The sequence below is a fragment of the Bombyx mori genome, chromosome 13 (genome assembly GCF_030269925.1).
Source record: "Bombyx mori chromosome 13, ASM3026992v2".
In the NCBI taxonomy this organism is placed as follows: Eukaryota; Metazoa; Arthropoda; class Insecta; order Lepidoptera; family Bombycidae; genus Bombyx; species Bombyx mori.
In genome coordinates, this window is record NC_085119.1 from 7,616,967 (window position 1) to 7,641,072 (window position 24,106).

At 35.8% G+C, this 24,106-nt stretch overlaps 1 protein-coding gene and 1 long non-coding RNA gene across 5 annotated transcripts in view; one reads left to right on the forward strand and one right to left on the reverse strand.

Annotated features, from left to right (window-relative positions):
- Positions 1–13,077, reverse strand: part of LOC134199970 (uncharacterized) — a 111,080-nt gene extending 98,003 nt beyond the window's left edge. Inside the window, exon 1 of the long non-coding RNA XR_009974675.1 lies at positions 12,839–13,077. This is a non-coding gene — a long non-coding RNA (uncharacterized LOC134199970). The remainder of the gene's footprint in view (positions 1–12,838) is intronic.
- Positions 1–24,106, forward strand: part of LOC101736534 (uncharacterized) — a 35,759-nt gene that overhangs the window by 1,084 nt on the left and 10,569 nt on the right. For all 4 annotated transcript variants that reach the window (XR_005245381.2, XM_062671765.1, XM_012691888.4 and 1 more), the window contains 8 exons: positions 6,511–6,737; positions 12,570–12,678; positions 14,206–14,230; positions 16,148–16,303; positions 16,655–16,799; positions 18,739–18,962; positions 19,859–20,363; positions 21,303–21,506. Coding sequence is in view for 3 of the 4 variants with exons in the window: in XM_062671765.1 (XP_062527749.1) it covers positions 6,519–6,737; positions 12,570–12,678; positions 14,206–14,230; positions 16,148–16,303; positions 16,655–16,799; positions 18,739–18,962; positions 19,859–20,363; positions 21,303–21,506 (1,587 nt within the window). In the remaining variant the exon portion in view is untranslated. The remainder of the gene's footprint in view (positions 1–6,510; positions 6,738–12,569; positions 12,679–14,205; positions 14,231–16,147; positions 16,304–16,654; positions 16,800–18,738; positions 18,963–19,858; positions 20,364–21,302; positions 21,507–24,106) is intronic.

Below are 24,106 nucleotides of genomic sequence, written 5' to 3' on the forward strand. Positions count from 1 at the left end.
GCCAAATTTATCAATTGTATCTTGGAGCAGGTAAGATGTGCGTGTGATAAAAACCGGTACGGGACCCCGCATTCCGTCTTCTCTTTCCCATGAGGCTTCCTTTGTTTCATAACACCAGTAACATTCTTAAAATAAAGTAAGTTTTTCTACAGTTCATTATAAAATAATTGTAATTTTATTGTATTAAAAGCTATGTCGTTAATTTTACTTTAAATTATATTTGTTTATCCAAGTGTTTTAAATATGGTAAAACAGTCGTACACGACGAATAATATCTTCAATAAACAAAGAAAGGCTGAATTTCGTTCAATATTGTTATTCTAGTTTTACAATATAGGAATATTGGATTTTATAAAAAAATATATATACGTAAGTCCATAGGTATAATTCATAGATTAGATAGAATTCGCATGCACAGGTATTATTCATGTTTGACGAGATGTACTATGTGTGATGTAGATTATATCACCGTTATATTTTTCGTAGGCAATAAAACTCTCGGTCCGCTGATCGTAAACAGTCTATGGTGGCGCCAGAATCAAATTACCAATGACTTAATATTTATAGAATAACAGTTATGGATAATACACATCCGAAGGATCAAAGTGTCGAAGCAATTGTTTGCCCAGCCCGTAAAGATTAAGATATCGTAAATGTGTATAGATTGAGATATTAATAATATAAAATGAGTGGGTGCTCAATTTTATCATCACTTTGAAGTACTGGTTACGTAAAATGGATACTCATGACTTCTGTGACAGACGGTATAAATATTCATTTAGAAAACAACATCAGTTCATGTTAACACGAGAGCGTGTGAACAGAAACTACGCGGGCTCGTTCGTCAGCTCACTTTCCATCCATTCATGGAACCGATCACTTTTTTCCACAGATTTCTTCCGACCTTCTGTATTGAACTTTCTTCTTTATTTATAAGCTATGTTTAATGAATAAATCATTAAATTTAAGTTAATCAGACTTCGAATTTTTTTTTTTTTTTTTTTTTTTTTTTTTTTTTTTTTTTTTTTTTTTTTTTTTTTTTTTTTTTTTTTTTTATAACAATCACGCCACGTTAACTGGTCCCGTGATAAAGAACTTGTGTTACAGGTACCAGATAATGAAAATAAATGTAAGATTTTTATTATACACATACATATATTTAATATACATCCATAACCCTGGAAAAGACATTTATATTTATCATACAAATATCTTCCCTTGGCGGGATTCGAACCCGCAACCCCCTTGTGTAGTGACCATGTCACTTACCACTACACCAGACGGCCGTTAGGTATGCATTAAGAATATTTTGATAGCTCAACTTGCTCTCGTATTTATCTGTATAACTCATGAATGTTCATAATAATAAGCATCACTTATAATTTATTTGAAGTGGCCTACATTGTAAATTATTTTATATACATATATACTCACAATATTAAACTAGCACAACAAACAAAACAATCACGGCTCCAAATTGCGTGTAGTCTACAGGTGCACAAAGATGCGATTGCGTAAAGGCTCATCAAGTGGTGTCGTTGTTTGAAAATTCTAACTTGCCGAGATTTTTTCAATTTATCAAACGTTTCGTCCGTGTAGAATAGACTATGTTCGCCATATTTAACTCTTCATTAAAGTATGAGGTTTTATCTGAAATTGTTTGAGCCATCGGTTGAGAGCTATAATTCCGATTTTCGTTTCCATAACTTAACTGTTGACAGTGTATAAGTAGTTAAAACTTAGTGAGAATTCATTTTGAAAAAGATTGCAATAATTCGAATCACTTTCTCGTTTATGAGCTGTGTAGGACGGAATAATCAGCCCGGCATGCGGCTCAGAGGTCGCTCGCGGTTAATTGGCGAAGAGTCACCACGGCCGGTTTGTCCAGCGGTCGTTGTTTTACGGCATTCCTAGTCTCGAATAAGCCTGCTTAGTTCATGTTTTATTTGAAAAGCCTCTTTGAAACTCTCTTGTTATATTTACTTAGTAAAACGAAACAACACGCATATTGTCCTTCGGGCCTTTCCATCCAATGGGCTTAAGTTATTCGATTCGTGTTCACGCGACGTGGCGTAAGGCTTCCCAGTTTTAGCCGGATATTAAGAATCCCCTCGGAATTAAACTGTCTCCCCTAAAGTTTTAGTTTCGTATCCTAGCGATATCGATCCAACATTTTTGACAGTATTCTTTTACTGAGTCAAGTAAAATTATAATATGTACGAGCAATCCTAAATACTGTTTCAGACTTGTCTATGCAGAGTATCTTTCAAACAAGTATTGAAATATGCATATTTTTGGGAAACAGTTGTTCATTTGAAGTTCTATTTGTTTTACTTTAGTGCTTTGATTATTCTTGTTATAGATAGTTTTGAATTCGTATGATTAAGTAAAAGGCCGTTGCTCTTGGATGACATAAAAACGGGGAACAGGCGTCGACCGAACCGGTGGGGATTCACGGTTGAGCGCCCTCACCACCTGCGCTACAGTAACTCTAAGTTTAGAGTCATATCGCACATTCTCAATTCTCAAAAAATAACTAGGTATTCATTTTAGTATATTCACCGAAATTCATGCCCCCTCCACCTTTTGTAGCCTTCACATTGCTGATAATAGTGGCAAACGTCTGTTATTTGTAACTATGATTTGTCGGTTTCTCAGTTACGATCCAACTAATCCAGTCGAGAACTTATAGGCAATGAAGCGACAGTGTACACAAAATAATTTAGGTTAATCTCATCCATACCACGTAATACCAATGAATATGGCGAACATTTGCGGCGGAATAATGGCCGAGAGGCTGCGCTGGCTAAGGTCATTGCACTATTCGCCTCAGGAGGCTGCACTCGCCCCTCGCCCCACTCCGTCATTCCCACATTTTACATCCTTTGTCTGTTGGTAAAAAAAGCTAATTCTAAACTGCCGCATCTCTAAAATAACTTTTTGTGTCATTTTGATACACAAACGTCGAATTTAGTCACGCACAATTATTTTGTAAGGACAATTACAATAGTTAATAGACAATAGTTAGCCACACTCATAATTTTGCTTTTCCCTTTGACTCGTTTGTAGTTTCAATATTAGGACTATCATTTTCATTTAGTAGTAAAGTAGTCTTCCATTTCTTTTACGCTTTTATCAACAGCAATTCGATGTATGTTAATGATTTCCCCTATGATATGTACTCCAAAAGGCCTCAATAGAATATAATAGCATTTAAATGACCTTTAAAAACATTGTGATGCTAATGCCAAGGCTTTTGATCTTGTTTAGTTATGTTATTTGTACATGTTTTTGTTTTGTTCTCATTGTTGTTCTATAACATATTATGTTTAAATGATAAAAAACTTATTTTCTTTAGATCATGAATATATAGGTATATTTTTTACTATAAATCGCTATAGAGAGGAAGACGACCCTACAGGGCACTTAATGTAGTCTTCGGTCTACAGAAAATACCACGTGCCGTCCATCTTAGGATGTGAAGTCGAAGTCTCAGTTGTATTGTACAACAACTACTCTTTAAACTAAAACCTATTGGGGAATCGCGACAGTAATGGTCGTGATGGTAGTACCTACCGTGCGAGCTCACAATGCGATCTAGCTCCAGCAATTATGTTTTATCGATATTTGACCATCTACCTATAAAGCTCTAATAAACCAATATGAAGAAGTTATGGCAGATTTACACAATTTAATCTGTATAGGGTGTAAAGTATGTTTCACCGTTCTGAAAAAGAAAAAAATATGCTACTGCTACCCTAAAAAAATAACATTTATACAATATCAGTTATTGTTTAAATTTTGTTTTTTCTGTGACGGACTTGCTTTTCGCCCGGAGGACTTTCCAGCTTTATTAGTTACACTTCCTACACGTACTGCACCGAGAGTAGATCGATCGGCCGATATGTCTTGGGTATCGTAGCGAATTAATGTTCCGAGATTGACTTCAAATATTTGCCTATGGGTTCGAGATCCTCCAAAAGCTACCTCAAAGGATTGTAAGATTTGAAAAGATTTGGGAGGAGGGGGGCTGTCGGCTGCATGAGCGGATCCCACACTGGCTTACGTCATTATGATGTGAATACAAGATTCTAAAGTGTCACTTTATTACAAACGATCAGTTTACTCCACTTGCAGATCAGGCGATAGAACCTGTTGATTGTAAACGAGGCGCGATAATAATTTAACTCTTTGAAAGGCTGGAAGGTATTGGTAGCGTACCAGGTACTTTACCAGTCAAGCGTATTGCTTCAAGGGCACAGAGGTTGATCGAAGCGGGCGGGAAGTTCCAGCATGAGAATTAAAGCTTTACGGGATTCTGGGTTACCTGCTGTTAATCATTTGCCTTATTATATAAACACTGCAATGTTAGATTTACATAAAACAATATGTCAAAGCCTGAGGGACATATACCTATATACATATACATAAAATATATACATAAAAACCGTGTGCCCATGAGAGTTTGTCCCTTAAACAAGCTCTAAAATGTTCAATCAAAGTGTTACATATGTAGATTTCGATAGCGGTAGGCAACGGCTTAGCTGTGTCTTAGGTACTGCTGACGTGCGTGAGGGACGGTAACCACCTGCCATCAGGTGGCCCGTATGCTCGTCTGCCTACATGGGCAATTAAAAAAGGAGCCCATAGCTGTCCATACTTGCTAATATTATATACGTGAGTTTGTTTGTTTATCAGTATTTATGTCCTTATTTCATGTCGAAACGTAGCAAAGGATTGACATGTTTTTTTTTAATGTCGTAGTTTTAGATCGAGAGAGTCACGTAGGTTGAGGCTAACAATGTTAAAAAATTGGTATCAGGATATAAGATAATGTTTCTCGTGGGAATTAAATGTTCTTCGACATAAAGTACTTACATGTTAGAAAAATTATGTGATTCTTCAGAAAAACTAATTAATACTTTTCCTTGACTACTTAGGCGAAGCTGTGGATAACAGTTTTATATAAAAAAGGATAATGATAGATACTTCAAATAATCGTACTGCCTATTTCAAGTGCAAGACACTTTGCAGCTAAAATAGGCAGTACGCATTGTGGTGCATTATGATTTGAGTGGTAGGACACCTTCTATTACTTACGAGTACAATACGCAATAATTGAGACTTCATAGTCGTGTCTAAATGAGATGTTGGAATTGACGTTGCAATATTTACGCTCCGATAACCGCATATCACAAAGTGGCTGATAGGTTCGCCTGTATTTTTTTCGCAATGAAGGTGGTACTGGTAGAAGGACATCTTAAGAGCCCGCAGGGGTACTAAAACCCTCCTTTCTATTAGTGCCGCGAAGCAGTAACGCGTTTCGGTTGGGAGGGTGGGGTTGCCATTGTATACTACTAGCTTTTGCCCGCGATTTCGTCCGCGTGGAATATGTTACTTTAGCATAACGCTAAATCTTACCCGCGACTTCATTTACGTAGAAAGTGAAAATATTTTTGAATAATAAAATGTTAAGGAGCTATTTAACGTACCGAAATCACGCTTTTTAACCGACTTCAAATGACAACATGACCACGTGGAAAGACCAGCGGCACCAGTTATTCCTTCTAATAATAACACGAGGCCCGGTTTACTAGTAGTCTTGCAAGTATGATTCGATTCTTGGCTACTATTTTTTTTCGACTAAGATGCACACTCAAATTATACATAAAGAACTTTCAAGATGAAGGAACAATAAAGTGTAATAAAACCGAATCTAAAAATTTTATAATATTTATTTTATAATTTTATTTAATTAATGAGGGAAGGGTATGTTAAGTTACGGTTACAATACGGTCAGTTCTACCTATTTCTACAACAAACAAACTAAAATATTTGGAGGGAATAATCGTTATGCAGATGCAATTGAGACGTCGATCGCACGACTCAATCTTAAAGTTGAAGGTAGCAGTCACTCATCCATGGATTTCTTATAACGAATTATTAAAACTATCCCAGTTTAAGGTGTATAATTTATGAAGTATAACGATGTAAAATATAATTCATTGGTGCTATATCGACTGACAGCTTTTTGGAAAAACTTCGTGGTTGCCCGGCGACGTCTCTGCCGCTCCGCCCGCATGCATGCCCCTCCAAGACCGACGAGTAGAACAAATAGGGATGTGCACGTTATACACACTTTTGACACCAAAGATTAGAGTTCATTTTTTTTTATATAGATTATATGGGTGGACAAGCTCACAGCCCACCTGGTGTTAAGTGGTTACTGGAGCCCATAGACAGTTACAGCGTAAATGCGCAACCCACATTGAGATATAAGTTCTAAGGTCTCAAGCATAGTTACAACGGCTGTCCCGCCCTTTAAACCGACACGCATTACTGCTTCACGGCAGACATAGGCAGGGTGGTGGTACCTATCCGTTCGGACTCACAAGAGGTCCTATCACCAGTGCAGAATTAGGCGGGGTGGTGGTACCTACCCGTGCGGACTCACAACAGGTCCTACCACCATTTTTAACATATTTCAATTATATTCTTGTCTCATTGTAGAAATCAAAATGTACGCTACTTCAACGGCTTCAACTACGACATCAGGGTCGGGACGGGCAGCGGGAGTGGCTTCAACGGAACGCCGAGTGCGAGTCTTGAGGTTGCTACGCCCCCGCAGATCTACTCCCGCATTTGGTTTCTCGTTACGAGGTGGGAAAGAATATGGCTCCGGTTTCTTCATTTCGAAAGTGGAGTTTAATTCGGAAGCCCACCTCCAGGGCCTAAAGGTTAGTTGACATATTAATATTGTGTTTAAATTGTAAACCTACTTCAAATATAAAACAGGGAACTTCTTAATTCGGAACTTATTCTATGTAACCGCAAGCTTACTAACTTAAACAAAACTTCTTAATGATATTTTCAAACTAGCTGACCCGGCAGACTTCATAGTGCCTCAATCGATAAATAAAAGACCTAAACCTTTGTATAAAATAAACTTAAAACAAACAAAGGTAATCCGCCAGACGGGGGACACATCAAAGGGAAAACAAAATTGTTATTTTTATTTATTTCCGAGCATTTTCATATTTATCTACCTTTTAAACCTTCTGTCGATTTCCACAAATAATTCAAGACCAAAATTAGCCAAACGGGTCCAGCCGTTCTCGAGTTTTTGCGAGACTAACGAACAGCAATTCATTTTTATATATGTATATAGATAGATAATACAGTGTTTTTACACACTACATTTTCGATTCGATTGGGTAAGATACCATTATCTTATTGTGACGAGTTTGCTTTGCGCTTACATACTTATGGGTACGTAGAGAAAATTGAATCCTTTGTTGTTGACAGTTTTTGTATTGACTGTACGGCCGCTTGATTTTCTCATGGTTAAATTATTTGTGAATGCGTGCGAACAACCGAGTTCACAATTAGCTTCTGTCTGAACAAGTCAAGTTGAAACGCTGTCGCAAGAAGCGTTCTATTCTTTTAGACTGGTCACGTAATGTCGCCGTCCCCGTAAGAACAATAGTTGCGCACCACCTGCATTTCTTCTGTTTTTAATTTAGACTGTTTTATGTATCAGTAAAACATCTATACTAATATATAAATCTACAGTGGTTTTTACGGATGTTCCGTTATAACTACTGAACCATGCATCCGATTGACTTGAAACTTGGCATCCCTGTAGAAAATACATGTACTTAATGAATAGGCTAATTTTTATATGAGTGTTGGACTCCCTAATAATAATGACAATAAACGAGTACGGCTAGTAGTGTATAAAAAGCTAAGTGTGTGACAGTTTGTTATGATTTTGAATCATTAAAGAATAGGGTCGACTGCCTCTTTTTCCAACAGAATAGAAGTGAGCTTCCATTTGTTGCCGCTCTTTCATCACCATCGACGTCAACTATCTCCAGAAGTGAAGCTCCCACTTTGTTTCCTCATCCGTCCTTAACTATTGAATATTAAAACACTTAGTAGAACTTGTTACTAATATTTGTATAATTATTTAGGTATTTGATAAAGTTAAACGCATGTTAAATTCAGGATTTCTGAAAGAAATACTTTTTTTATAGTATATATTGTATAAAAACTATAAGACACGCTTCAATAGCAAACGGAACTAACAATTAATTTCGTCTTTTACTTTATCCTGTTGATACTTACTGATCAGGATAATGGTTATAAACTTATTGTACTGTTATCGGTCCTTGATACGGGTGTAAATTTCAAATTCATTGGACGTCTTGAGCGAACGAATGCGAAGGTAATAGAAGCGCGTTAAAAATGTAGCATGTCTTCCATGCCGAAGTCTTGTCATGTCTTTGACCTCACCTTTGACATCACCATGTCTTTCTGGTAATAGTAGATATTAGACTGGGCGAACTGTTGTTCTTTTTTTTTTTTTTTTTTTTTTTTTTTTTATACTTATTGTACACACAAAGAAAATACAATAAAAAACAGATTTAAAGAATGTCTAAATACTATGTACAAAGGCGAGCTTAACTCATTCATGAGTTTTCTTCCAGCAAACCAATAGCAGAGTGAAATACGATGTATAAGAGGGGAATAGTGTACAATATAAAAGCTATTAAAGCATGATTTTAAACTAAGCTTTAAAAAAAAAATCTAATATAAAATGAAAAATACATATAAATAAACATACATAAAACAATAACTTAAATACAATTAAAGTGACAGGAAATGTTTCTTCATTTGATTCATTCGTTCTTTCCAGTTAATATATCACCACTTTTAAAATGTTGTTCTGTTCGCCTGGAATCCGTTTCAGGGATTAGTGCTAGAGTGTTAGTGAATTAGGCGAGAAACCAGGGGAGTGCGCTGAGGTATTGTTCGAGATGATCCATTCAACTCCTTTTTACCATCCCACCTTCCACCAACCGAACAGAGTTCATACCATTTGGGGTCGTTGCGTTCACCCACAGTGCAATTTCGGAGATATTTTTTGCCCCATACCATCCGGCATCCTGAAATGTTTTATTTATTTATTTTTTATTGCTTAAATGGGTGGACGATCTCACAGCGCACCTGGTGCTAAGTGGTTACTATAGCCCATAGACATCTACAACGTAAATGCGCTACCCACCTTGAGATATAAGTTCTAAGGTCTCAGTATAGTTACAACGGCTACCCCACCCTTCGAACCGAAACGCATTACTGCTTCACGGCGGAAATAGGCAGGGTGGTGGTGCCTACCCGCGCGGACTCACAAGAGGCCATACCACCAGTAAATGTATATACTCCTGTCCACGATGCTTGCCAATGCCCTTGGCATTCTAACGTCCATGAGCGACGGTATTTACTTACTTGTCTGCCAACAAAAGTAATAAAGAAAAGTGACCTCACTTGAAATTGTGCACAAGAGGACCAAACGTTCTACTTCTTCTTTGTCGTTTCATTACTGAGGGTCGTGACCACCTTGGTCTAGTTTTAGCACCAGCTTCCTCCAATGTTGTCTGCATTCGGCCTTCTTAATGGCGCCCGGGACACTGGTGTTTGTGGCCTCCTTGACCAAACGTACTCTGAGATTAATTCTTTCCTCTGCTTCGAATTGTGCAGGGACTGCGTCTTCTACAAATTCTCCTCGCGCCAATAAATCATCAATTGTCATCGTTTTGTATTGTGATCTGAAGATTTTCCACAGCATTTGATTAGTCGGTGGGTCGACGGTTTGATTGTTTGCGCTCGAAAATTGTATATTAAGTATGTAATATATAAAATTATAATTAGCACGATTCAAGCTTATAGTCTGATTTCTTCTATGCCCCTATAGCTACCGCTAGTAACTATTATTATTATTATTACTGTTGTCACTCTTAATATAGGAAGTAATACACGGAAGCGAACGTGGAACCGGTTTAGCCAAAGGTGTAACAAATGATAATAATATTATGTTGGCGTCACGGAGGGTTTTATTGGTTTTATGAATATGGAATCGCACTGATGTTTGAAGTCAGAAAACCCTGTCAGGGATGTTTCGTAACTCAGTTGTTTATTTTCATTAATTTATTTAAGCTTGTCATTATGTCAATGCTGATCATTATTATTATACGCTATATTGTTTTAAGTCGGAATATCTGTAACCATTCACTGAAAATGTTTTACAACCTATATTCTTCGACGGCTTGGTAAACGCAGGAAACGCGAAGGTAAACGATGCAATTAAACTACAATTTTGTAATAGTTCGGACTCCCAAGAATCAGAACTGTACGTGTCCGGTACATGAGTCATTCAATTTGCTCTCCTGCATGTGCTCAAGCGACTTTCTACTCTGAGATCGCGTGTGTTTCTTGTATAACAACTGCTAAAAAAGAAAAGCACCCATGTAGTCCTTTGAACCAAAGTTAAGCTGCCAATGATGAAACTGTTGTACGTTCGTTTTGACATATCAACTTAGTGTGCAAGTGATGATGAGGTTCTCGGAAACATCATTTTAGTATATGTAGGATTTCTAAAAATCGATAATTACAACGAAATACATCCTTTCTCTGTGTTATTCTTTGATTGTTTTGAATTTGTAGTCTCGAACGTTCTAAGCGGAAAATTTATTTCGTCACATTTGATCTTACATGTTTTCAAAGACTTTAAAATGCTAGAATTATGTCGCCTGTCAGTAATATCCATCTATGCCATATTTAAACTGTAAATGATTAATGGTCTGTGACATCGTAAACACGATATGCATTTATTCCATTTCATACGAATTGATTTTATGAAGAATATTCAATAGATTACGAGTATAATTGTATTATTTGAAAATGTTGCAGGTGTACTATGTACATATAAGACATTAGTTATTCAGTTAAACAATATAACATATGTTTCTTCAGTATGAGTCACTTTGAGTAATCAAAACAGGTCTGTTAAAACTTAGTTTTTCATATTTAAACAATGTGAAGTTACCGCGTTTAATAAGTATCACTAACTACTAATTTCATATTAAATGTGTTATTGAACTGAGTCACTTAGATTCACTGGTTAGTTATTATGATGATAAATAAAGTGAAATACACAGGACGGGGCGACGTAATGTCTGGCGTTCCTTAACTTGACTAGCGAAAAGACGAATTTATAAATGTGATTATAACGAATGCTTGATCGAAAGTTGCCGTATATGTGGGCCACGAGTTGGTCTGTCCGGCTTCTCTGCGCACGCCATTAATTTGATGAAAGTGTTTGTCAGCGAAGTTGATAAAATAGACTAGTTTTTTGTCCAGTAGAATGTTTACAGCCGGACATAAATATACATATTATATGATCTAGATAATCAGTAACGAAGTCGATTCGTTTGTTTACATTAATAAATGAACGAAAACTTTATAATATAAATCGCCTAAAACGTTATCAAGCAAAATATAAAATGAGGCGTTCGCTCCTGGCCTTTTCATTTTTTATCATTATATTATTATTTTTTTAATTGTATTTTTTGACTTGTTTTTTCGTTTATTGTAAATATTTTTACTTATCTAAAAAAAAAATTAAGAAAAAACAAAAAGCCCGCTGAGTTTGTTTCGACGGTTATTCTAAGGACTGTGGCTTTTTTTGGAACCGGTGGTAGAGTTGTTATTTATATTTTGACATTCAACAAGTGTGTTATACTGACATCTAAGTTGAAATAAATGATTTTGAATTTGAATTTGAATATAATTATTTAATATATTTATAAAAGAAAAATTAACTTTTATTTGTTAAAAAAAACTGATAGGTGTGTATTGGAAAGTAGGCCATGGTTTCTGTCCCTCTTGAGACGAATTCGCAAGCTAACTTTATTTACATAACATGCCTACAATGAAACCGATAAACCAGAAGAGGAATTGCACAAACGAAATCTAACCATGCAACCAAAACACAGCTTGAAATTTGAATGAGAAAAAACTAGTAAATACTGTATCACGACTATTTAAACGAAAAATATCCTAAACTTAACTTATACATTTGTGTTATCACTTATGTTATTAACTGACTACATATTCTTTATGTTTTTAACAATAAAATTGCTATAGTTACGTTTCAGAATGCGTTGCGCCATTGACCTTACAATACTTAATTGTTAACGCTTGTTTACAATCTATGAGCAATAAAACTTTATGTTATAATACGCCTAAATTCTATGCAAATGGGAAAAGTAATTTCAATTTATCTTGTATAATACAAAAATAATAATTATCAAAATAGAATTTCGAACAATTAAAACAAATGAGTCACAAATTATTACCAATAAAAATCAAGCAGCTTGAAGATTTAACCTATGGACACAGCCCACTGAGTTTCTCGTCGGATCTTGTCAGTGGGTCGCGTATCCGATCCGGTGGTAGATTCTGCGAAGCACTGCTCTTGCTAGGGCCAGTGTTAGCAACCTGCACGTCAAGGAGAAGCTGAAATAGCCTCTCAAGGCTATCAGTATAGGTAGAAGGGGACAAAAAAAGTCGCCTTTTATTATTTCTAACTGTTCACGAAATATGAACTTCTGAATATGATGCTTAGCTTTGATAAGTCAAAATGCATTTTCGTTTATGTAAATCAAGGAGTTTTCAATGTATCATGATCTGTGTGGAATATTTTAGAAACAGCTTGTGTTTGATTACAGGTCGGTGACCAGTTGGTTAGCGTTAATGGATATAGAGTAGATGATGCAGTCCACGGAGAATTAATTCACTACCTCGCTTCTCAATCCAGACTCAAAATTAAAGTGAGACGTAAGTATTCAACGTAATAATTGCAAATAGATAATAATACACAAATCTATGCTATTTTTTATGTCATTGTGATTTTATTTATGAAAACATCATAATCAGGGGGCGTCACTCAGTATCGATAAGTAAATTTTACGCGATCGAGATGTTAAAAAACTCGCACTAAAAAAAAAAAAAAAAAAAAAAAAAAAAAAAAAAAAAAAAAAAAAAAAAAAAAAAAAAAAAAAAAAAAAAAAAAAAAAAAAAAAAAAACAGAAAACACTGAACAATTTGTGTAAGAAGCTATTTATACCTGATATACTCTCAAATTCTTAAAAGTATCTATGTTCTAAGCAACCCGATTGGCAATATTTAGAGCTATTAGTGTGCAAATATTAGTTTGGACTAGTTGGAAATTATGTTGAGTATGTTTTTAGATTTGGAATATTTTCGGTTACACACTGCGTTAGGGTTGGATTAGTCCAATTAAACTTCGATTGATCGAAGGTTTTTAGTGAGAAAAGCGAAATTAACTTAAGCGTTTATCCCAACAATAGAATGTTGCCTATGCCGCAGTTTTTGAATTTATTCTCACTTAAACTGTAACAGGAATTTCATCTTCTATTCGAAATAAAATAGTGAGGATAAAATATTAAGTAAATCGCATTCAAGCCTTTTTCTTTTAAAACATTTATTTATTAATCAACCATTTTTTGGTTATATAACTCCCTCTCTGAATTTGTAAATAACACGAACAATTGTTAACCATGTAACAGCGAATAACATTATGTTAATTAATGAACGTTTTCAGTAGTTACGTCACTGTAGAGAAGGCAGCAAAGTTTTTAGTTGGAGTTAGTGTGAAAGCGTGTGGGCAGCTGGTCTATCTATTATTGTTGCGTAAACAACTTGTGAGAATCAGGGCCCCTGTTTTTGATTGATAGATATAGTATGGTAATTAAGTTACTCTGTTGAATATGTATTTTGTTAATTTTTACATAAGTTTCTTAATTTAAAAACTAAAACTTACGTAAGGGACTTGTATTGAATTATTCAATACAAGTCCCTTACGTAAGTTTTAGTTTTCGTGTTTATTATATTTTTTAATCAACATCTTATCTTACTAGAGAGGAAATTACTTTTCATTTGTGCTAAAAGTCAAAACGGGTTGGTACCGCCATTCTGCTTGGTACAGCCGTGAAGTAATCATGCACTTAGGTCTGAAGGTTGGAGACGAGAACTCGATCTACAGCACTTACGTCTTTTATTTCCACAGGAGTACAGCACTTACGTTAGGTTGACTATTAATAAAAGTATTCTGGCTTTTTGCTATTCTGTGTATTTTTCGAATCGGTCATATGTTCTGGTTTGAAGTGTAGGAAATTTATACAATACCATACAAAGTATCAGCTCTAGTAGCCATTTGACACTCCCAGGTTATTAAAGTCGTCAGCAAAACTTAATATAATGGCCCGTACTTATTTTTTTTGATTAGACGGCCTGAATTCGTTTTTAACAATTATTAATAAAGTAATTCATTTTCGATTTCAGATATTGGCATGTTACCAGTCAAAGAGTGAGTATCTGTAATAGTAGAATTTTTATATAGATAACATAAAAGGAATAACAAAATATTTCATTTAATGCAAATAATATGTAGAAGTTAATTATGAAGAAACCGCTTTACACAATTTATATATATATTTTTTTTTAAGTTATGGACAATAGCCTAAAAAACTGATAAAGTAGCTGATACGTTATTATTATTAGGATACTTAATTTCAAAAAAGGAACGAAATCCAACATTGCAACCGCCGCACTGTCATAGAAGCATGAGGAGGTGGCGCAATGTTCCATTTTCAAACGAGAGGCTGCTCCATTTTACAACTAATTTTTAAATACTATCACAAGGTCACTATAGTATCAAGATCGAAACATAACTGTATATTTTAATGGTATTATTATATTTGTCGCCTTCATTCCAATTTTGTAAGCAACAAAAAATTGGAAACATTCAATTAAAAGCCTTTTCTTTTGCATTTTAATCACAGAGTATTTGTAATAAGGCATTTTATTGTATACCAAATGATAAGTTGAAATGTTAGATTTCCATCAACATTAAGGAAATAAACAAATTTGTAACGGTAATTTAGCTTTAAACTGTATTAGATCTTATTGTGTACTACGAGTATCAATTAAATACATAACTTTAACTCGGTCGAAAAATATGCTTTTTGGATTAGCGACACGTTTATTGAATAGCTTTTTTCGAACTTTGCTATTCCTTTTTCAATAATCATTTTTGTTACTAATAATCCATGTTAAGCAATGTCCAGTCGTTTTGTTGCAATATCCGATACTTGTACACTTTCTCAAATACTGAATGGTTAAGTCACTATTACAACTCCGTATTATTACACGTTTATACTTGAAGTAACAAAGTTGACAAATTGAGAGAACACGACAGTGTTCCGCCACGGACATTTCGGAATTAAAAATTAAAATACGAAGGTATTTTCTTGGTTCATCCTCACATGAAAAACTACTCTACCCTTGAGTTGTTTTTTTTTATTGATGAAGTGGGTGGATGAGTTCACAGCCCACCTGATGTTAAGTGGTTACTGGAGCCTATAGACATCTGGTCCTACCATCATACTGGTGGTAGGACCTCTTGTGAGTCCGCGCGGGTAGGTACCACCACCTTGCCTATTTCTGCCGTGAAGCAGTAATGCATTTCGGTTTGAAGGGTGGGACAGCCGTTGTAATTATACTGAGACCTTAGAACTTATATTTCAAGGTGGGTGGCGCATTTACGTTGTAGATGGTTTTTTTTATGGCTTAGATGGGTGGACGAGCTCACAGCCCACCTGGTATTAAGTGGTTACTGGAGCCCATAGACTCTACAACGTAAATGCGCCACCCACCTTGAAATATAAGTTCTAAGGTCTCAGTATTATTACAACGGCTACCCCACCCTTCAAACCGAAACGCATTACTGCTTGACTCACAAGATTACATTACCACCAGTAATTACGCAAATTATAATCTTGCGGGTTTGATTTTTATTACACGATGTTATTCCTTCACCGTGGAAGTCAATCGTGAACATTTGTGAAGTACATATTTCATTAGAAAAATTGGTATCCGCCTGCGGGATTCGAACACCGTTGCATCGCTAGATACGAATGCACCGGACGTCTTATCCTTTAGGCCACGACGACTTTAAGCGGCGGCTCAGTGGTGTGGATTGGGAGAGGCCTATGTCCAGCAGTGGACGACTGAGGGCTGATGATGATGATGATGAAGTGTCTGTACCACCAGACATCCATAACTAATTTAAAGTGTACGAATAAAATCTTTGTAAACTAGGGTGTACCTAAATGTAGATAATTATCTCAGAAAAGTAGTGGCCTAAAGCCACATTTCAAACAACACACACAAAATTCAAAATACGTAGGGTATGACAGCTTAATATAGTTCCTATTTTTTTCAGGAAAGGACACGAAGCTTTATCATGGCAATTCGTGTCGGAACGTGCATCGCTCGGGTCCGACGTGTCATCTTCTCCAACGCTTTGTCATGACACGGAAGGACTTGTGGATCTACGCCTTTCAATCTTGGTTCCACCCCGAGCCAAACTCGGTTGTGGGTGAGTTACTGAATGGGACTACTTACTTAATACTGTATTTTTATAACTTCCGGATTTTTTCATCGTTATTGATAAATTATCCATTCCGTTGCTCTAGATATATCCAATTCTAAATAAAACCAATATATTAATGAAATCCATTTAAAAAAGTATTTCCATTTAATTTAATTATTATCATAAGTCAATAGAATTTAGAATTGTTAATTTATTACATATTCAAGTTTTATATGTTTATTAATTTGAATCTCATATTATATAAGAGACAAATGTTTTCATTTCACTCAACCTACTTTACCGCACTTATTGAGCTCAATTAACGACAAAGAAATCTGAACAATTGCTTGTTTTTAGGATTTGTAAAGGACCTGAATGGAAACCGGGGATATTTGTTCAGTTTGTAAGGGAAGGAGGGATTGCGAGAGAGGCAGGATTACGTCCAGGTGATCAAATATTATCCTGCAATGGCACAGATTTCGGCAATATCGCCTTTAATGAGGTACGTTCCTTTTAATTTGAAACCTAATAATTTGAAGTCTATCTACATATAACGGAACATAAATTTAAAAAAAAGATGTGTGGTGTCGTGCGACACCGGATAGGAACGAAGTTCCTTATTATAAAAATATTAATTTTAGGTTCTGTTCGAGGTATAAAGAAAATAAAACTGGAGGTTTCGCAACAACCCACGGTAATTCGGTAACGTGCGAACTTATTGTGGTACACTTCATTCACGGTTTTTTACATAAGAGTTAGTGTATTGCTCAAACGAACTCTCTGAGATCGTGGTCAATGAATGAATTTACCATCGCATCGCCCGCCACCGGAGTAGAGTTCATCCATACTACCTGGAGCCACTGCGGTCATCCACAGTGCGTTTCCAGAGATCTTTTTTGCCACGTACTATCCGGCTATGGAATGAGCTCCCCTCCACGGTGTTTCCCGAGCGCTATGACATGTCCTTCTTCAAACGAGGCTTGTGGAGAGTATTAAGCGGTAGGCAGCGGCTTGGCTCTGCCCCTGGCATTGCTGAAGTCCATGGGCGACGGTAACCACTCACCATCAGGTGGGCCGTATGCCCGTCTGCCTACAAAGGCAATAAAAAAAATGATAAAAAAATATGTTATTTTTTGTGGATTACTAATAAAAATCTTACGTTACGGACGTTTTTTCCCGGTTAGGGTAACCCTCCGCATCGTTTCATAAGGGACTTCGTTCAAATAGAGAGAATGTGTCCAATTTCTGATTTATGTGATTTATGTTCTGGCACAATTCACTTTGTATCGTCCGGTTTGCAGGCTGTGAATTTAAAGTACTCGTAAATTAGGAATAAGATACTAAATTGAAAAAAGCCTATTTACCTATCCCCTTTATTCCTGTTCAGATCGTACCTATTTAAGATACCTGCAGTCAGGCCAAAACAAATCTTTGATAATAATTATGAAAATTACAATAAATTTGCTAATAGTAGCAAAAAACAAAAAATGACATTTTATTGTAATTTATAAGTTATAAATAACATTTGCCATAAATAGAATTGCTTTCAATAAAAAATTATATCTTCAAACCAAAACACATTACTGTTTCATGGCAGAAATAGGAAGGGTGGTGGTATCCGTAGTGGTACCCATGGTGGCTCACAAGACTCCCTACCACCAGTAAAACCAGTAAAAGATACCGATGACGCGCCGGTCACGTTTTACAAAGATATCGTAGTGTAAAATACAAATAAATATTAATTCCAATCTTTTTAATAAGCTAAAAGCATTACTTTCATTATTTTTTTTGCTTTGGACCGTATAAATTTATAAATCACTTTTATCAACTCTCTTTGAAATGAAAATGCGAGAACAATGCAATGAATTACATTTCGTATCGTTTTATGTAATACCCCTACATTAGTGACAGTATTAACGTTTGTGTGAACGATAAATTTGGTAAAAAAATCGAAACATACAATCTATATATTAAAATGTGAAGGAAAAAATTGTATCACTTTTTACGAAAATTGCGCGGACGGAGGAGTATGAAATTTCCCACACTTATAGAGAATATAGAGAAGGAGTGCAGCATTATAATTTTTTTTTTAAATTATGCCTAAAAATCCAATAAATCAATATGAAAAACCTTACACACACTACCATCATTACCATGTATTTTACGCACACACACCTGCATACTATTTATTTATTGTCAAACTTTTGTTCTTGACGTCGGTGGTCAAATTGAGAATGGATTAAATATTGTTTGTCTTTATTAATATTTATCTATACGAGTAGTGTAGTCTTGGCGAAATTTGTATTTATTGAAGTTTAATAGTCTGAAAAGACTACCGGGCGACCACTAGTATGATATTATTTTAAACATGCATATGCAAATAAAAAGAAAACACACTTTTATAGGTATTATTTTAATGTTTCATAAATCATTTTTATTAGGCTATAACGGCAATGAAAGCAACGGGACGCTTAGAACTGGTGATACGCGAAGGCGCCGGGACTGAACTAGTATCGCCGGAGAGCTCAGGGTATAACAGCTCCGCTTCGTCTGCGGCGGGAGAGAGAAGTCCCGCGCCCACGCCGCACGTACCGCTCGCACCTCCTGCAGCTTTACGCCGCCGTCTCGCGAGCGTCGCTGAAGAAGCGGCCGATCGCGCCGACAGGTGACGTATAAAATATTAAGGGCTACGGTACTTTTATTTTGTTCGCTTTCCAACAATTCTGGAAATCTGTTTTTTTGGCTCGATGGACAAGAAAATGAGATCAGTGTAAAGACAGAATTATCGTAAATATATTGGTTTCGATGGCTATTACAATAAAAGCTCCTTATTCGCGTTTCCTACAATCACGTTTTCACTATTCGCGAATTAACAAAATGCGACTCAATATTCGCGGCTAAAAATTTCTTTATTCGCGGATATAATCTGTTCATCCGTATATACACATTGATAAAAAGGATTCCTTTTTTCCTACCTATATGTGTAGTGAGCTCACGGAGCTCAAACCGGAGTGGGTTAATTCACTCATCGAGCCCTTCGTCGCAAGCGACGGGTTCGGCGAGGACGGTGACCGTTGCTTGTGGTGCCTAAAAGCACCGTTAGTGGATCGGGAGGATCCGTAATGACTTGCTTTGGGCGACGTCGACTGTTTACCATTCGGTCTACAGGATCGGGTATGTAAAGTATTTCAATATGTAGGTTTCGAACCGAGTATCCTTTGCCGCGGTCAGCATTTTTGAGAATGTATACAAACAAAAACTGTGTGAACCTTATAACTCACCTCGTAAAGCATATTTTTAAATAATAATTTAATTAAAATTACTATTCCATCTTCGAGGTATACTTACGCTACATATACCCCGCGAATAAAGAGCTTTTACTGTACATCGAAAAATAACGGAAGAAGCCTACGAATCTTTTGAACCGCCTAATAGTACTAGATTAAATTTTTAAAAAATGTATGTGATTAATAACTTCAAAATTCATTTAGTAATTGCCGAGTCACTGTTATTAATTACTTACCCACGTTTATAATATATTTTACGACAGTATATTTTCAGGCTGACCATGAATAGACTGAAAAGACGCACTTGGGACAGCTTAGATTTCGATTGGAAGCACAAGGATATTCATAACTTTGATGCTCCCTCCGATATAGAACCCGATTACGATTGTCCAAGCATACCAAACAATCCACATACGTTTGAAAATAAAGCAAAAACTAGGAATAATAATAATAACAAAAGTGTTAAAGAATTTGTAACGAATCCATCGAATAAAACAATAATTAATTTAACGGAAGACGGTGCAACTATACAATGTAGTTACGATAGTAATCAGTCTCCAAGGAAAAGTACTTTTTCGTTGAATAATGGAGGCAGAGGGAACGACAAGAAGACAATCGTAGTTGAGCTACACCACACCAATACTACAACATGTGGGAAACCGGCTTGTAATAACTTTATTCCTCCACCTATGATGGAGGCTAGTTCGGATAGTACCAGTGTTTCAAGCACGGTATCTTTATCAAATGCTATTGCAGAAGAAATACTAAGAAGAAAACAGGTTAGAAAATAATAAGGTTTTTTTTATTTTTTATTGATTAGATGGGTGGACGAGCTCACAGCCCACCCGGTGTTAAGCGGTTACTGGAGCCCATAGACATCTACGACGTAAATGCGCCACCCACCTTGGGATATAAGTTCTAAGGTCTCAGGTATAGTTAGAACGGCTGCCCCACCCTTCAAACCGAAACGCATTACTGCTTCACGGCAGAAATAGGCAGGGCGATGGTACCTACCCGCGCGGACTCACAACAGGTCCTACTACCGGTAATTACGCAAATTATAATTTTGCAGATTTCTTGGATTTATTCTGTATAAATTACATTTGTATGGACTCTAGAACCAATGTGGGGATTTTTATATTATCACCATTCTCTAAGGCATAACTGTAATATAAAAGTATATAGAACAAAATTACATTAACTAGCAGCATATTTGATAATACTCGTATTTTGCGCACTCATAATGTAAAGAGAAGATGCCGAAGAAAATTTTTTTAATCAAACATCATTTTTTACTATATTTTTCTCGTGGTTAGCAAAGCCCAGATATGACGACGTGAATGCCACTACCCACATCGAGGTATGAGATCAAAATCTCAATTGTATTTTGTTAAACAATATTAATTATGATTGAGATGAGATGGCTATCTCACTGTACAAACCGGAAAGTAAGAATCCTTGAAAAATATGCAAAAAAAGACACTATGATAGTACCTACCCATGGTAGCATACAATAGGCACTACCATCATATTTATCAGTTTTGGCTTGCTTCGACATCTTCATGTTTGGGAACGGTTCCATAGATCTAACTAGTTTACCTACTGTAATATATACTATAATGTTATTAATGTATAAGTAAACCCTAGTAACACTGTTTATATTTTTATCATATATTTATATTAATTCAATAATAATATAAGAAAATTACTTGTTACAGATGAAAAAATCTACGAACACCGAAAACGTTCCCCCTCCTGTTGTGCCTAAAAAAATAGTAACAAAAACTGTTGACAATGACAAGAAAAAACAACACGACGCTCTCATGGACGAATTTAAAAAAGTGCACAGGAAAATGTTTGCTAATCTGGATATTACTGACAAAGAAACAGCAACGCATAACATAGATAATAGCGATCCAATGGTAAGTCAAACAGTCTCGTAAAATAGTTTTAAATGGTTCCATCACTATTCATTCATAGTATCTACTATACTAACATCATAACAAAAAGTAAAATTAAAGTACCTAAGAAAAAAAAATAAAAAAAAATAATAATTTATGAATCTATAACATAGTTCTCTGATGACGAAAGCAAAGCAAATACATAAACGCATGATAGTTTCCGCGCTGACTTAAAATTGCAATTTAAGGTCTACTTATTAAATAAAACTTGATTTTTATCTGTAAGATCGTTCGGTAACTATTAATCATCCATTTCGATGGGGAGGGTCGGTTTGCATATGAGTCGTCTATTATCAAAGGTGGCAATCTGTGCATTTGGACAAAAAATTTTTATTGATATGTCAATACAGATTGATTTGAATATAATCGTCTCCTTCAAAGGATATGGTTCAAAACCTGCATTAAATAAAGGTTAATACTTAACCTGTTATTTATCTAAGATGTCGTTCAGAAGAGTTTTGTGACTGCCAATGGAATACAAAGTCAATAATTCGTTTTTCTGATTTACCAATAATTGTCCAAAAGTCACATTGCCGGCTTTGATACTAGTCGACTCAAATATTCTCTTTTCAATCTCTTTTAAATTAAATTCAATTCTTCGGTTTTATATCGCGAGGTATGTAGGTACTCACTGTGTACACACTAACCACACTGTTAGCAAGTGAGCTGCATATCATCATCATCATCAACAGCCTACAGTCGTCCACTGCTGGACATAGGCCTCTCCCAATCCACACCACTGAGCACGGTCTGCGGCTCTCCTCATCCACTTCTTGCCGGCCACCGTGCGGAGGTCATCGCACCATTTAGCCAGGGGGCATCCCACGTTACTAGCTGCATATAATATGTATTTTTTTTAAAGTTTTTGCATTCATTAAAACTGCGTTGGGAGGCGTGCCTATGGCCCACAGGATGTTAAGCGGTTACTGGAAATCATCAATACCGCAATGTGAACTATGAAATGCACCTTGAGAAGTGGGGCATAGTTACATTCGAGTAACAGTCATCTAGCTCTTCAGACCGGAACGTGCTATCAGCCACAAAAAGGGCAGTCGTTATTTGGATCTCATGTCTAAAGAATTTGCGGTATTTAAGTTATGATTTCGCTAGACTGAAAATCAGTTGATAGTAGGAACTTATTTTCGTCTGCTAAGCCAGAGAAAAATAAGGAAGGCAAAAAGGTTCGTTTGCTGTAACTTTAAATTAAATCTAATCAATGAGCGCTTCTGTATATTTGAAATAATATAAATGATAATATTTGTCTCAAATACTGATCTTATACCTTTAAACCAGCAATTCTTGTATATATATAATCTGATTCTCGGAAACGACTCCAACGATTTTCATAAAATTTAGTATACAGGGGACTTCGGGGGCGATAAATCGATCTAGCTACGATTTATTTTCAGAAAATGTTGTTTTATTCGTGTTTTCAATAATCAACTCTTCCCGACATCTATTGGCGAATAATAATACTATTTTTCTTAATTGAGGGCAACTAACCGCTTTAAAGACACGACAAGATGACGTTATCAAAAAAAATCATCATCTGGTTAAATTAATATGTCAAAACTAAAAAGTAATTTTTATGAGTATGCTTAGAACTAGTTAAAGCGGATAGGTCCTACGCCTTTCATACCGGATTTCACCGCAACCATGCAACATTCTTTATAGTGATATTGTAAAAGCTTCGTTGACTTATTAATTAAATTTTCAACTTTTAATTAATGGAACAAAATACCTAGTTTTCTTTTAAAATAAATTAAAAAAATACTGAAATGTATCGTATCGAAGTATTAACAGCACGTCAGTACTTAAGTATCTATATCTTACTTGTGCAAAGTGCTATCTACTGTCAATCATTTAAGCGCCTTTGTTATCAACGATAAGGTCATCATAAGATAAAAGCGTAAAGCAGGCAATATTTTATTAAATGTACATTATCTTGTTTGTTATGTCTTACTAGCAGCTTCAATGACGTTTCAATACGGATTTCGCTGCCTTTTTAAATCCTCATCCTCGTAGCTCCGTTGGAAGTGAGACTACAGCAGCTATAATTAAAGCATCCTAAGTATTTTCCAGTCTATCTCTAATTTCAGTAATTTCTTTTCGTATTGATTCCTGAGAAGTAAGATCCATTTTTCGCTGACATCCAATCTATTTCGTGTCAGTGTTCCTAATCTTGTTTTGATAATAATTCTAGACGCTATTATATTCGTCTATATTTCTTATTTAAATGCGAACTTACACGTTTTGAGGCTACACAAGCTCCTTAGGACCCCCGATTTTGGCTCAGAATGCCACTAACGGCCCCTCTTCATCTGCTCCTGCACGTCGAATGCTGATTGATCTTGAAATAACTAACTCACCGTCACTTTTTCCCTGACATCTATATCTATACTAATCTATACTAATATTATAAAGAGGAAAGATTTGTTTGTTTGTTTGTTTCGAATAGGCTCCGAAACTACTGGACCGATTTGAAAAATTCTTTTTCCATTAGAAGCCGACATTGTCCCTGATGAACATAGGCTACTATTTTTTTTATTTTTTTTATTTTT